At 61.6% G+C, this 13554-nt stretch overlaps 1 protein-coding gene across 1 annotated transcript; it reads left to right on the forward strand.

Moving 5' to 3' along the window:
* The first annotated feature begins 4511 nt into the window (after positions 1-4511).
* On the forward strand, positions 4512-13091 carry LOC149272755 (tRNA (guanine-N(7)-)-methyltransferase non-catalytic subunit wdr4-like). The gene is made up of 11 exons (XM_089506765.1): positions 4512-4579; positions 4990-5052; positions 5610-5759; positions 5875-6031; positions 6332-6444; positions 10602-10662; positions 11056-11175; positions 11238-11302; positions 11816-11996; positions 12135-12204; positions 12928-13091. The coding sequence occupies exons 1-11, from the start codon at positions 4512-4514 to the stop codon at positions 13089-13091; spliced, it is 1212 nt and encodes a 403-aa protein (XP_089362891.1).
* Positions 13092-13554: the final 463 nt, after the last annotated feature.

The following is a 13554-nucleotide window of genomic DNA, read 5'->3' on the forward strand; positions in this document are numbered from 1 at the left end:
GCTCAGGGGGTGGAGGTGGGGGCATTAACAGTACATTCCTCTATGGGGGAGGGCAGTAGTAACCAGCAGGGGGCATTAACAGTATATGCCCCTATGGGGTGGGGGCAGTAGTAACCAGCAGGGGGCATCCATCATGGGTATTTGCTTTGTAACTAACAAAATAAGTTAAAATCCTAGATTTGAAGATGTTCCAAAAACATACATTTTCACAATATATATAATATGTTGGCATGTATAATATAATAAAATAACTTCTAATATATAATAATATAGAATAATACAAGTTATCTAATAAATATTAGAGTGATGGTGCAGCAGAGAGGGGGAAATGCGCTGGAAATGCCTTCGCCCTGAAAGGGTTAATTGCTGTATTATGCTGATTATAATATGTGGCAGGAAATGCTGCGTTGAAGCCGGGGATGCGCATGCGCCGCCGCGTGAAGATGCATCTTCTCTGATTTCTGTGTTATAAAATATATTTTTAGCACCAGATTTATTAAAGAAACGGATGCGCTACCCAACGGCCGGCACCCGTTAGACTCCCCTAGGCAGCTTCCCGGGGAGGAATTATGGCCGACTCCACGCAGAACCGCTTTGTGGTGTTTGAGCTCCTTTCGCGTCCGGACGCAGCCTCTCGGTGCCGTTTGGGTCTGGGCTTCGCTGGTTCTGATGCGTAGCTGCCGCCGCGTCTTGGATTGTCGCACTTCATCTGACGGCCCGGCATCTCCCGAGGAATCCATGCAGCGGCTTTCACGGCCCCTTCAGTGATGGGAAGTTGGCCAGATGCTAATCCCACGACCCCGTGGTCACCATGCGCGATCGTTGGTACGAGGTCCTTAATGTGGAGCCCAAAGGTCTTCTTCCGACTCGCCGGTTCCTGACGTTATTCCAGAACCTCAGAGGGAAACTCCTGTTCTTCGCGAGCGGCCATCGAGGCGAGTCCAGTGTTTGCATGAGGGGGCCCATGGACCCCTGGGTGCTGTTCTAGGTCCTTTGTCAATTCCTGTACGATTTTGCTCAGAAGCGCTCTGGCGGAGCCACGAAGCGGCGGACTTGGCCGTGTTACCCACCGCGAGAGTTACTGAGAAATGTCTCGCCACCCGGAAGGGATGGTCCCGCAGCTGCTGATCGCCTTGGATAAGGCCTGAGGTGATGTTTGAGGTGCCAGACTACGGGGGTCTCTCACCCCGTCCCCATCCAGAGCTCATCCGGGTCTCCTGTACAGCTCGGGGTTCTCTTGGCTGCTAGAATTTGGGGAAGTCCACGCCCGAGCGAGACGCCACAGAACTCCAGAAGGACGACCACATGGAGGATCCATCACACGATACCAAGAGCTTTCCTGTAGAGCGATCGCCGGTATTCTGCGGGCTCAGCTTCCTTCGAAACCCTCGTCTTCTGTGCTCTCGTGCGGCCGGCGGGATGTCTCCTGACCCCCGGCAGAGGTTCTTAGTACTGGAGAGCGCGCATGCGGACCCAGCGAGCGACCACCGTGTCAGTATTTATACCTTATCGCGGGTAACATTGTTACTGCGCAGGTCCAGCGGGTGTCCAACCAACGCGCAGTAGATCCACAGGAGCACGGCGTGAGCGTCTAACTCAACGTGCGGTAAATCCACGTCAGCGCGGCGTGAGCGTCTAACTCAACGTGCGGTAAATCCACGGGAGCGCGAGCGAGCTGGTGTCCAACGCAACGCGCAATAAACCTACGGGAGCGCGAGCGGGTATCTAACTCAACGTGCGGTAAATCCACGGGAGCGCGCGCGAGCTGGTGTCCAACGCAACGCGCAATAAACCTACGGGAGCGCGAGCGGGTATCTAACTCAACGTGCGGTAAATCCACGGGAGCGCGAGCGAGCAGCTGTTAACCCAACGAGCGATAAACCTACGGGAGCGCGGCGCGAGCGGGTGTCTAACTCAACGTGCGGTAACTCCACTGGAGCGCAAGCGAGCCGGTGTCTAACTCAACGCGCGTTAAATCAACAGCGACGTGACGTGGCAGGAGACGAGGGCCGCCGTCTCGTACCCCGGCCGTCAGACACAGAAAGGAGTCACGGTGTACAGATATATACAGATTTATTGTTTCCGTGGCAGCGCTCCGCGCTCTCGCACCGCAGAGGTCTCAGTGACGAGGCGACGGTCTTCCCGCGGAGGGCTGAGGGAGGCGGAAGCGCGCAAGCTCCACGTCGTAGTCCACGAAGGTGAACGGGTCGTAGGAGTGATGCTGCAGGTTCTGGTACCGAGAATTATCGAAGGGCCGATCCGCCGCTGGGGGCTCCGGGGCCGCTGAGGAGAGAGCAGAAAGAGGAGAGCTCAGAGACCGTCGGGAACATTAACCGACACACAGGGGGGGAGAGAGCGTTACCGAGACACGCGGACAGTGACTATCACAAGCATGAGAGATAAATGGCGTCAGCAGCAGAGACCGCGCATGTTCCTGAGCCAGAAACAACCGTGTTAAGCGCAGAAAAAAAACATACGTGACCCTGACAGTGACAGCACGTGGCAGCAGGGGCCACACGCGATGCCTCCGACAGGACGCGGCAGGGAAAACTTCTTCAGAGGAAACGTACGATCCACGCAGAGCTATAAAATCAGCCGGTACAGCATGCGAGAACACGTCCTGTACACGCGTGTCTGCGCCGGGCGTACCAAGATGTGACGGGCATCAAAAGCGGCAGCAGAGAGCCTTTGGGGCGCAAAGCAAGACCTACTAGGTAGCATTCAGTGTGAACAACGAGAGAGCACCGGCACGAGAGAGCCAACGGAGCCGTGTCCTGCGAGAGACAGCAAGAGAGTGCTTCTGACCGGGGCTCTAAGGGAACATAGACGAGGAGGAGCGGGGCTGCTTCTACTTGCTACCATTCAGCGCTTCTCAACCTTCTTTTCTGACCAATCGGAGCAGCCGCTTCCCGCCAGCGAATCATTTACTGAACACGAGACGCGTGCAGAGGGATTAGAGGAAAGAGTTTCCTAAGCAGCCGGGGTGGAAAAAAGGAAGAGGCAGATGGACAGGGATAGGGGCAATTCACAGATCTCTGCTCACGTGGCCCCGCAAGCTCCTCTGTGGTTCCAGGTGGAGTCTCCTCGGGCGCGCTCTCAGTGGGGATTGGGGCCTCCGCAGATAACGGGGGGCCTGCCCGCTCCCCGACTCCGTCAGACACAGGCGGCTCTTCTATTTGCCCCTCTCTCTCGGGTAACAGAGAAACGTCAGCTGGAGATTTCTGCCCCTCCTCCTGTGAGGTTAGGGTGGCAGCGGGGGTGGGTTTTACGGGTTCTTTTCCTGGCTGGGGGGCCCGTGGTGCCCCATCCGCCGGAGCCATCCCGTCATGGATCTCTTCCTCGGGGGCCTTCGTTCCTTGAGGAGCCGGCGAGGAACGAGGCTCTTCCCTGCTCTGGCCCCCTGGTGTCGGGAGAGACCCTCGTTCTGGGAGAGGCCGTGGGCCCCCAACATCCCCGCCGTGCCCCCCACTCGCGTCCTTGGGCATCGATCCTCCTGGGGCCGGTTCTTCCTCCTCGGAGTCGGAATCAGAGCTGGAGGAAGAGGAGGACGACGATGGTTCGTCTTCTCGTTTAGCGGTTGAGCCTTCGCCGCGCATGTCTCTGAGTGACGCGCCGGGTCCTATGTGAATGGCCCTCTCTGACCCCAGGTTCTTGCCCGGTGCGCGGCCCACAATCTCCTCAAGTGGGGGGGTCGTCTGGTAAATGTCCTCACCTTTCACTGAATCCTTGGAGCCATCAGAGACCCTCTCTGGGAAAGAGACCAAAGTCTTGCTGTCTCTGGCCTGGGAGGCTGAGGAAAAAGACGAGAGCGTTAATGGCACCCCATCCCGTGTAAAGGTCACACCCCGGCCCCGTATTGGAGTCCACAAGGAGCGGCTGCCGGAGGGCAGTCACTGCGCAGGTGCGAGAGCGCGGGCTTCGTAGTCTATCGATAACGGTCGGAGTGGAGGACGAAACCTCCATTAGGGATCCAGACCTCGGAGTCCACCCTGCGTTAAACACGAGGCTGTCTCGGCGAGAGCACCTTACCTCTCTGAGACTGGAAGGGTCTCGTGCTCATCAACTGCCACCGGACAACCTACAGGAAGAAAACGCTGTCACTAATGACATCATCACAGACTGGCCAGTGTCTAACCCTGACATCATCACAGACCAGCCACTGTCTACCCCATGACATCATCACAGACCGGCCACTGTCTACGCCATGACACCATTAAAGACAAACCTTTGGTTGTCCCTCTACATCATTACAAACCAGCCTCTCTCTGCAGTAACATCTTCATCATCACCCTTATTGCCCATGACGTCATACCGAAGTCACTACCCGACCTGTCCTCAGCCCAGCTATGATGTCACCCGGTACCTGCAGTCCCCGAAGAGCTCGCAAACCCAGAGCCGCCATTTTGACCCTGAGAGGTTGAGTCACGTGATCGCGCCGAGTGATGACGCAATTTTAGCGCGACAGCGACACAAACCCACGTGGAGTCTGTGAGCAACCAGAACCCACAACCATGCTGCGGCTCCGGGCAGGCTGGCTGAGCGTGATAGGAGGCAGCATTCTGCTGAGTGATAGCGCGAGGTATCCGGGGTGACGCTTGGAGTGATGTCATTAATTTACCGATACTGAGGTTTATTGGACCAGATTCACCCCCTCCGTACCCGGGGGTCCCTCGTTTAACGCGAAACCCAGTGGTGACGTTGCAGAGGCCCCTGCGCCCCCTGGTGGTTGTGATGTTGCAGGGGCCCCTGTGCCCCCGTGGAGATGTTACTGCACAGGGCCCCCGTACCCCCCCAGTGGTTGTGATGTTGCAGGGCCCCCTGTTCCCCCGTGGAAATGTTACTGCACAGGGCCCCCTTAACCCCCCAGTGGTTGTGATGTTGCAGGGCCCACGTACCCCCCAGTAGTTGTGATGTTGCAGGGGGCCCTCCTGTGGCCCCCATCCGTCTCTCCTGGTCGTGCTGTCACTGACTGATGTGCTTTTCCTGCAGGGATCCCAGCGGTTCCTTCCTGTTTGACAGCAGCTCCCTGGAGAAGCCAATCCCAACTCCAGGGTGAGTGAGGGGCCCGAGGGCATTATCTGGGGCTGTAAGCTCATCTTCCTCTCTAGTCCCCGGGCCCTTGATGTTGGCCCTTAGGGACCCGGTCAGTAACAGTATTGTTATTTGTTTTTGTCTCTGATCTCTCTCTGCCCCCATCTCTTCCCTATCCATAATACCTCTTACCCCTCTCTCCGTAATGCCCCCCCACGTCTTACCCCTCTCTCCGTAATGCCCCCCCACCTCTTACCCCTCTCTCTGTAATGCCCCCCCACCTCTTACCCCTCTCTCCGTAATGCCCCCCACCTCTTACCCCTCTCTCCGTAATGCCCCCCCACCTCTTACCCCTCTCTCCGTAATGCCCCCCCACCTCTTACCCCTCTCTCCGTAATGCCCCCCCCATCTCTTTCCCCTATCTCCGTAATGCCCCCCATCTCTTTCCCATCTCTCCGTAATGCCCCCCCCCATCTCTTACCCCTCTCTCCGTTATGCCCCCCCACCTTTTACCCCTCTCTCCGTTATGCCTCCCCCATCTCTTTCCCCTCTCTCCGTTATGCCCCACCCCACTGCAGGCAGGATTCCTCAGTCGACCCCCCGACCGGTTCCGACAGGATTCTGGCCGCGTCTTTCTCCCCCGCGGGGGATTATTTTGCGTTGACCGATGACAGTAAAAGACTCGTCCTCTTCCAGACTAACCCCACGTGGGAGAAAATCAGCACCAGGTGAGGGGCAAATGTCGAGGGTCTTGGTGGTGGCACCCGAGTCTGCGTGGTGATTGGCCCTTTAAATGAGGGGTCCCGTTACCTCCGGTATCTGAGTCTTGTGTCCCGTGTGCAGGGGGGTCTCCCGGCGCTGCACGGCTCTAGCTTTCTCAGCGTGTGGGAAGCGTGTCCTGGTGGCAGATAAGTCCGGCGACGTCTTCTCGTTTTCGGTTACTCGTGCGCAGGAGGAAGGACGCCTGGAACTGGGGCATTTATCCATGTTACTGGACGTGGTGAGAATGCTCCTAGGAGCTTGCAATCTATTAGGTGTAGGGGGACGGGTGGAAGAGCGGCTGGGAGTTGCATGTTGGTGGAATGGGGCCCCCCGCGTGTGGTTGTCAGTGGCTCGCGGTGAAGTCGTTTTGCATCACGGCGTTTCCTTTATGCCCTGCAGGGGGGCAGTTTCTGTCTCTAATGGTAACATTACAAAAATCCTTTCTACATCCCGGTCTCCAGCGCAGCGCTGTGTCCTGGGAACACGTGTAACACATGTTACACACACGTCACCAGCTTTTTACGTGTCCCTTATGCAGGTCGTGAGTGACGACGGTGACTATGTCATCACGTGTGATCGCGATGAGAAAATCCGTGTCAGCGCCTGGAACTCCCCACACATGATCGCTGCCTTCTGCCTGGGACACCGAGAGTGAGTGGGGACCAGGTGACGGGCGGGGAGCAGCATGTTGGGGGCAGGAGGTGTCGGGGCAGTGTATGGGGGGGACGGGCAGGAGGTGTCGGGGCAGTGTATGGGGGGATGGGCAGGAGGTGTCGGGGCAGTGTATGGGGGGGACGGGCAGGAGGTGTCGGGGCAGTGTATGGGGGGGACGGGCAGGAGGTGTCGGGGCAGTGTATGGGGGGGAACTGGCAGGAGGTGTCGGGGCAGTGTATGGGGGGGGAACTGGCAGGAGGTGTCGGGGCAGTGTATCGGGGGACGGGTAGGAGGTGTCGGGGCAGTGTATGGGGGGGACGGGCAGGAGGTGACGGGGCAGTGTATGGGGGAACGGGCAGGAGGTGTCGGGGCAGTGTATGGGGGGGAACGGGCAGGAGGTGTCGGGGCAGTGTATGGGGGGACGGGCAGGAAGTGTCGGGGCAGTGTATGGGGGGACGGGCAGGAGGTGTCGGGGCAGTGTATGGTGGGACGGGCAGGAGGTGTCGGGGCAGTGTATGGGGGGGACGGGCAGGAGGTGTCGGGGCAGTGTATGGGGGGGACGGGCAGGAGGTGTCGGGTCCTGGGGCAGTGTATGGGTGGGGGGTGGGCAGGAGGTGTCGGGGCAGTGTATGGGGGGACGGGCAGGAAGTGTCGGGGCAGTGTATGGGGGGACGGGCAGGAGGTGTCGGGGCAGTGTATGGGGGGGCGGGCAGGAGGTGTCGGGTCGTGGGGCAGTGTATGGGGGGGATGGGCAGGAGGTGTCGGGGCAGTGTATGGGGGGGCGGGCAGGAGGTGCCGGGTCCTGGGGCACTGTATGGGGGGGCAGGAGGTGCCGGGTCCTGGGGCAGTGTATGGGGGGGACGGGCAGGAGGTGTCGGGTCCTGGGGCAGTGTATGGGGGGCGGGCAGGAGGTGTCGGGTCCCGGGGCAGTGTATGGGGGGGACGGGCAGGAGGTGTCGGGGCAGTGTATGGGGAGGCGGGCAGGAGGTGCCGGGTCCTGGGGCACTGTATGGGGGGGCAGGAGGTGCCGGGTCCTGGGGCAGTGTATGGGGGGGACGGGCAGGAGGTGTCGGGTCCTGGGGCAGTGTATGGGGGGCGGGCAGGAGGTGTCGGGTCCCGGGGCAGTGTATGGGGGGGACGGGCAGGAGGTGTCGGGGCAGTGTATGGTGGGACGGGCAGGAGGTGTCGGGGCAGTGTATGGGGGGATGGGCAGGAGGTGTCGGGTCCTGGGGCAGTGTATGGGGGTGGACGGGCAGGAGGTGTCGGGGCAGTGTATGGGGGGGACGGGCAGGAGGTGTCGGGGCAGTGTATGGGGGGGACGGGCAGGAGGTGTCGGGGCAGTGTATGGGGGGGAAGGGCAGGAGGTGTCGGGTCCTGGGGCAGTGTATGGGGGGGTGGGCAGGAGGTGTCGGGGCAGTGTATGGGGGGGACAGGCAGGAGGTGTCGGGGCAGTGTATGGGGGGAAGGGCAGGAGGTGTCGGGTCCTGGGGCAGTGTATGGGGGGGTGGGCAGGAGGTGTCGGGTCCTGGGGCAGTGTATGGGGAGGGCGGGCAGGAGGTGTCGGGGCAGTGTATGATGGGACGGGCAGGAGGTGTTGGGTCGTGGGGCAGTGTATGGGGGGGACGGGTAGGAGGTGTCGGGGCAGTGTATGGGGGGGACGGGCAGGAGGTGACGGGGCAGTGTATGGGGGAACGGGCAGGAGGTGTCGGGGCAGTGTATGGGGGGGAACGGGCAGGAGGTGTCGGGGCAGTGTATGGGGGGACGGGCAGGAAGTGTCGGGGCAGTGTATGGGGGGACGGGCAGGAGGTGTCGGGGCAGTGTATGGTGGGACGGGCAGGAGGTGTCGGGGCAGTGTATGGGGGGACGGGCAGGAGGTGTCGGGGCAGTGTATGGGGGGGACGGGCAGGAGGTGTCGGGTCCTGGGGCAGTGTATGGGTGGGGGGTGGGCAGGAGGTGTCGGGTCCTGGGGCAGTGTATGGGGGGGGCGGGCAGGAGGTGTCGGGGCAGTGTATGGGGGGACGGGCAGGAAGTGTCGGGGCAGTGTATGGGGGGACGGGCAGGAGGTGTCGGGGCAGTGTATGGGGGGGCGGGCAGGAGGTGTCGGGTCGTGGGGCAGTGTATGGGGGGGACGGGCAGGAGGTGTCGGGGCAGTGTATGGGGGGGCGGGCAGGAGGTGCCGGGTCCTGGGTCACTGTATGGGGGGGCAGGAGGTGCCGGGTCCTGGGGCAGTGTATGGGGGGGACGGGCAGGAGGTGTCGGGTCCTGGGGCAGTGTATGGGGGGCGGGCAGGAGGTGTCGGGTCCCGGGGCAGTGTATGGGGGGGACGGGCAGGAGGTGTCGGGGCAGTGTATGGGGGGGCGGGCAGGAGGTGCCGGGTCCTGGGGCACTGTATGGGGGGGCAGGAGGTGCCGGGTCCTGGGGCAGTGTATGGGGGGGAAGGGCAGGAGGTGTCGGGTCCTGGGGCAGTGTATGGGGGGTGGGCAGGAGGTGTCGGGTCCCGGGGCAGTGTATGGGGGGGACGGGCAGGAGGTGTCGGGGCAGTGTATGGTGGGACGGGCAGGAGGTGTCGGGGCAGTGTATGGGGGGATGGGCAGGAGGTGTCGGGTCCTGGGGCAGTGTATGGGGGGGGACGGGCAGGAGGTGTCGGGGCAGTGTATGGGGGGGACGGGCAGGAGGTGTCGGGGCAGTGTATGGGGGGGACGGGCAGGAGGTGTCGGGGCAGTGTATGGGGGGGAAGGGCAGGAGGTGTCGGGTCCTGGGGCAGTGTATGGGGGGGTGGGCAGGAGGTGTCGGGTCCTGGGGCAGTGTATGGGGAGGGCGGGCAGGAGGTGTCGGGGCAGTGTATGATGGGACGGGCAGGAGGTGTTGGGTCGTGGGGCAGTGTATGGGGAGGACGGGCAGGAGGTGTCGGGGCAGTGTATGGGGGGGCGGGCAGGAGGTGCCGGGTCCTGGGGCACTGTATGGGGGGGCAGGAGGTGCCGGGTCCTGGGGCAGTGTATGGGGGGACGGGCAGGAGGTGTCGGGTCCTGGGACAGTGTATGGGGGGCGGGCAGGAGGTGTCGGGTCCTGGGGCAGTGTATGGGGGGGCGGGCAGGAGGTGCCGGGTCCTGGGGCACTGTATGGGGGGGACGGGCAGGAGGTGTCGGGGCAGTGTATGGGGAGGCGGGCAGGAGGTGCCGGGTCCTGGGGCACTGTATGGGGGGGCAGGAGGTGCCGGGTCCTGGGGCAGTGTATGGGGGGGACGGGCAGGAGGTGTCGGGTCCTGGGGCAGTGTATGGGGGGCGGGCAGGAGGTGTCGGGTCCCGGGGCAGTGTATGGGGGGGACGGGCAGGAGGTGTCGGGGCAGTGTATGGTGGGACGGGCAGGAGGTGTCGGGGCAGTGTATGGGGGGATGGGCAGGAGGTGTCGGGTCCTGGGGCAGTGTATGGGGGTGGACGGGCAGGAGGTGTCGGGGCAGTGTATGGGGGGGACGGGCAGGAGGTGTCGGGGCAGTGTATGGTGGGACGGGCAGGAGGTGTTGGGTCGTGGGGCAGTGTATGGGGGGGACGGGCAGGAGGTGTCGGGGCAGTGTATGGGGGGGCGGGCAGGAGGTGCCGGGTCCTGGGGCACTGTATGGGGGGGCAGGAGGTGCCGGGTCCTGGGGCAGTGTATGGGGGGACGGGCAGGAGGTGTCGGGTCCTGGGACAGTGTATGGGGGGCGGGCAGGAGGTGTCGGGTCCTGGGGCAGTGTATGGGGGGGCGGGCAGGAGGTGCCGGGTCCTGGGGCACTGTAGGGGGGGGCAGGAGGTCCTGGGGCAGTGTATGGGGGGGACGGGCAGGAGGTGTCGGGTCCTGGGGCAGTGTATGGGGGGGGCAGGCAGGAGGTGTCGGGTCCTGGGGCAGTGTATGGGGGGGCGGGCAGGAGGTGTCGGGTCCTAGGGCAGTGTATGGGGGGGCGGGCAGGAGGTGTCGGGTCCTGGGGCAGTGTATGGGGGATGGGCAGGGTCTAGGTGTGGTGGTGAGGGCAGGCGGTGTCAGGGCAGTGTATGGGGGGGACGGGCAGGAGGTGTAGAGGCGTGGGGCAATGTAAGGGGGTGTGGGGGTGAGGGCAGGCGGTGTCAGGCATGGGGCAACCAGTGGTGATCGTCATGTTTTGTGATCTCGTTTCCCCAAAGGTTTGTGTCAAAGCTGCTTGTTCTTCCAGGACCTCGCAAGCTGCTTCTCTCTGGATCAGGGGTAGGTGTCTCCAGTGATGGGTGAGGAGGAGGAAGGGGGGGTAGGTGTCTCCAGTGATGGGTGAGGAGGAGGAAGGGGGGCTAGGTGTCTCCAGTGATGGGCGAGGGGAGGGGGGGGATAGGTGTCTCCAGTGATGGGCGAGGAGAGTGGGGGAGGATAGGTGTCTCCAGTGATGGGCGAGGGGAGGGGAGGGGGGGGGGGATAGGTGTCTCCAGTGATGGGCGAGGAGAGTGGGGGAGGATAGGTGTCTCCAGTGATGGGCGAGGAGAAGGGGGGTGTAGGTGTCTCCCAGGCCTGTTCTCTGAGCTGCCTGTTATTGCTGTCCTCGTGTCTCCGGCCTCCTCGGTTCCCCTCCCTCCTCTCAGCCTCTCTGTAATTTGTCTTCTTCTCCAGGACGGGTCGGTGCGGCTCTGGGAGTACGAGACGGGCCGAGAGGTTCACAGCATCAGCCTGAGTACTGCCTGTGGGGCCCCGGAGTCCCAGGTGAGTCTCCTCATGACGCCGGAGGCCAAAGTGCCGGATAAATCCCTTCCGAGTCCTCAGAACGTTTCTAATCGTGGTCGTTCATTTCACAGAGATTGGCCGTCTCCAGGATCAGTTGTTGTCCTCGTGGAGAGCACGTGGCCATCTTGTGTGACAGGTAAGGGGTGTCGGAAGTTCTTGTGTTTCTGGGCGATGGGGTGTAGGGGGGCCTTGTGTTTCTGGGCGACGGGGTGTAGGTGGGCCTTGTGTTTCTGGGCGACGGTGTGTCGGGGGTTCTTGTTTTTCTTGGCGACAGGGTGTCGGGGGGCCTTGTGTTTCTGGGTGACGGGATGTCGGGGGGGCCTTGTGTTTCTGGGCGACAGGGTGTCGGGGGGCCTTGTGTTTTTGGGCGACGGGGTGTCGGGGGGGCCTTGTGTTTCTGGGTGATGGGGTGTCGGGGGCCTCGTGTTTCTGGGCGACGGGGGTGTCGGGGGTTCTTGTGTTTCTGGGCGACGGGGTGTCGGGGCGCCAGGTGATGACTGATGTAACTGGTGGAGGGGTAGCTTTGTCTGTGACCGGTGGACATGCGGCTCCTGTGTTGTGATTTGACACGTAGGAGGCGAGTAGGGATCATTGCCATCCTGCCCCGGGGGTATTATTGGGGGCTCCGTACTCATCCATCTTGTTGCAGGGCGTGCGGCTTCTACGTGTTCTCGGTCTCTTCTGTTCCACGGCTGGAGACGTCACGGTTTGTCTCGGTCGCCTCTACCCCCCTCGATCTAGATTTCGATGACTCCTCTTCCCTTTGGGTTTTATGTAGAGATGCGGAGAGGCCCCTCGTGTGTTATGGACAGACAGATGGACGCTGGCAGGTGAGTCGCTGAATGGCACCCGGCAAGAAGGCAAAGTGGTGGTATAGGCAGCAGAGGGAGCCCGGGGTGAAGAGGCTGTGGGGCAGAGGGTGAGCTCTTGGGACGTGGAGAGACAGACCATGTGCTGCTTTTTCTTAGCCAGTACCAGAAGACCCCTCTATGAAGAGACATTCGGAGGCGATCAGGAAAAATTGGGAGCGTTTGGAAGGTGAGTCTGACCCCCCCCGATGTGCAGGAACCTGCCACTATCCACCCCCCCACACATGTGCAGGAACCTGCCACTAACCCCCCACACACACATGTGCAGGAACCTGCCACTATCCACCCCCCCACACATGTGCAGGAACCTGCCACTAACCCCCCCCCCCACACACATGTGCAGGAACCTGCCACTAACCCCCCCCCCACACACATGTGCAGGAACCTGCCACTATCCACCCCCACACACATGTGCAGGAACCTGCCACTATCCACCCCCCCACACATGTGCAGGAACCTGCCACTATTCCCCCCCCCCCCCCCCATGTGCAGGAACCTGCCACTATTTCCCCCCCCCATGTGCAGGAACCTGCCACTATTTCCCCCCCCCATGTGCAGGAACCTGCCACTATTTCCCCCCACCATGTGCAGGAACCTGCCACTATCCCCCCCCCCCATGTGCAGGAACCTGCCACTATCCCCCCCCATGTGCAGGAACCTGCCAGTATCCACCCCCCCTATGTGCAGGAACCTGCCACTATCAACCCCCCCAATGTGCAGGAACCTATCCACCCCCCTTTGTGTTGGAACCAGCACGACCCCGCACCCCAACCCCCACTCGTGTTGGAGCCAGTGCGAACCCCCCCGTGTTGGAACCTGCCCCTAGCCCCGACCATTAACGTTTCTTGCAACACTTTAACCGCCGTGTCCTTTCCCCAATCTCTTCCCGCAGGGCCCGAGACCCCTGAGAGTCCCTTCACCAGCCTCTACAAAGCGGTGTGTGACAACATGTCCTCTTACCTGCGCAAAAAGGAGGCGCGGATCGAGGCAGAAAAGCGCAAAGTCTCTACGGCCTCAGCTGTGTCGGCCAGTAAAATACAGAAGACCGAGCGGTAGGGCCGGGGCCCCAAACCTGTGAGGGCTCAGCCAGGGCCCGACACTGAAAGAACCGTAGATACCCCACGGATGAGGGGGGGTTATGCTCAGAAGAGAGGATCTGCGGCCAGAGCCTCCAGCTTCTACTTTGAATGATGGACGAAGAAGAAAAAGCTCTAAGGTGGTCCCGCGACGAGCCCCCCCCCCGATCTTGTGTATATTCAGTAGTAGAGACTTGTCCTGAGACCAGGAGGAGGTGGCTGCCATGAAATGTTTTGTTTGGTGGATAATCCTCGCTGTTTACATTTTGGATTAGAAAAGATTTCTGAACATTGACTTCTAATTTTTATTCCCAATTAAAGCCCCCGCTGCATGTTCACTGCTGCTGCGGAAGGTGTTGAGGGTAGAGCGGGGGGGGTGTTGAGGGTAAAGCGGGGGGGGGGGGGTGTTGAGGGTTTGTTTTCTGCGCATTAACGTGTTTGCC

The sequence above is a fragment of the Sceloporus occidentalis genome, unplaced genomic scaffold (assembly GCF_023333645.1).
Source record: "Sceloporus occidentalis isolate IW3139 unplaced genomic scaffold, rSceOcc1.0.p SCAF_421, whole genome shotgun sequence".
In the NCBI taxonomy this organism is placed as follows: domain Eukaryota; kingdom Metazoa; phylum Chordata; class Lepidosauria; order Squamata; family Phrynosomatidae; genus Sceloporus; species Sceloporus occidentalis.

Bases quoted from the DNA above. Each gene is read 5' to 3' on its own strand.
- LOC149272755 (XM_089506765.1), top strand. From the start codon at position 4,512: ATGCTGCGGCTCCGGGCAGGCTGGCTGAGCGTGATAGGAGGCAGCATT. The intron at 11,176-11,237 runs GTGCCGGATAAA...TTCATTTCACAG, and splicing joins TCATGACGCCGGAGGCCAAA to AGATTGGCCGTCTCCAGGAT. The intron at 11,303-11,815 runs GTAAGGGGTGTC...ATCTTGTTGCAG, and splicing joins GTGGCCATCTTGTGTGACAG to GGCGTGCGGCTTCTACGTGT.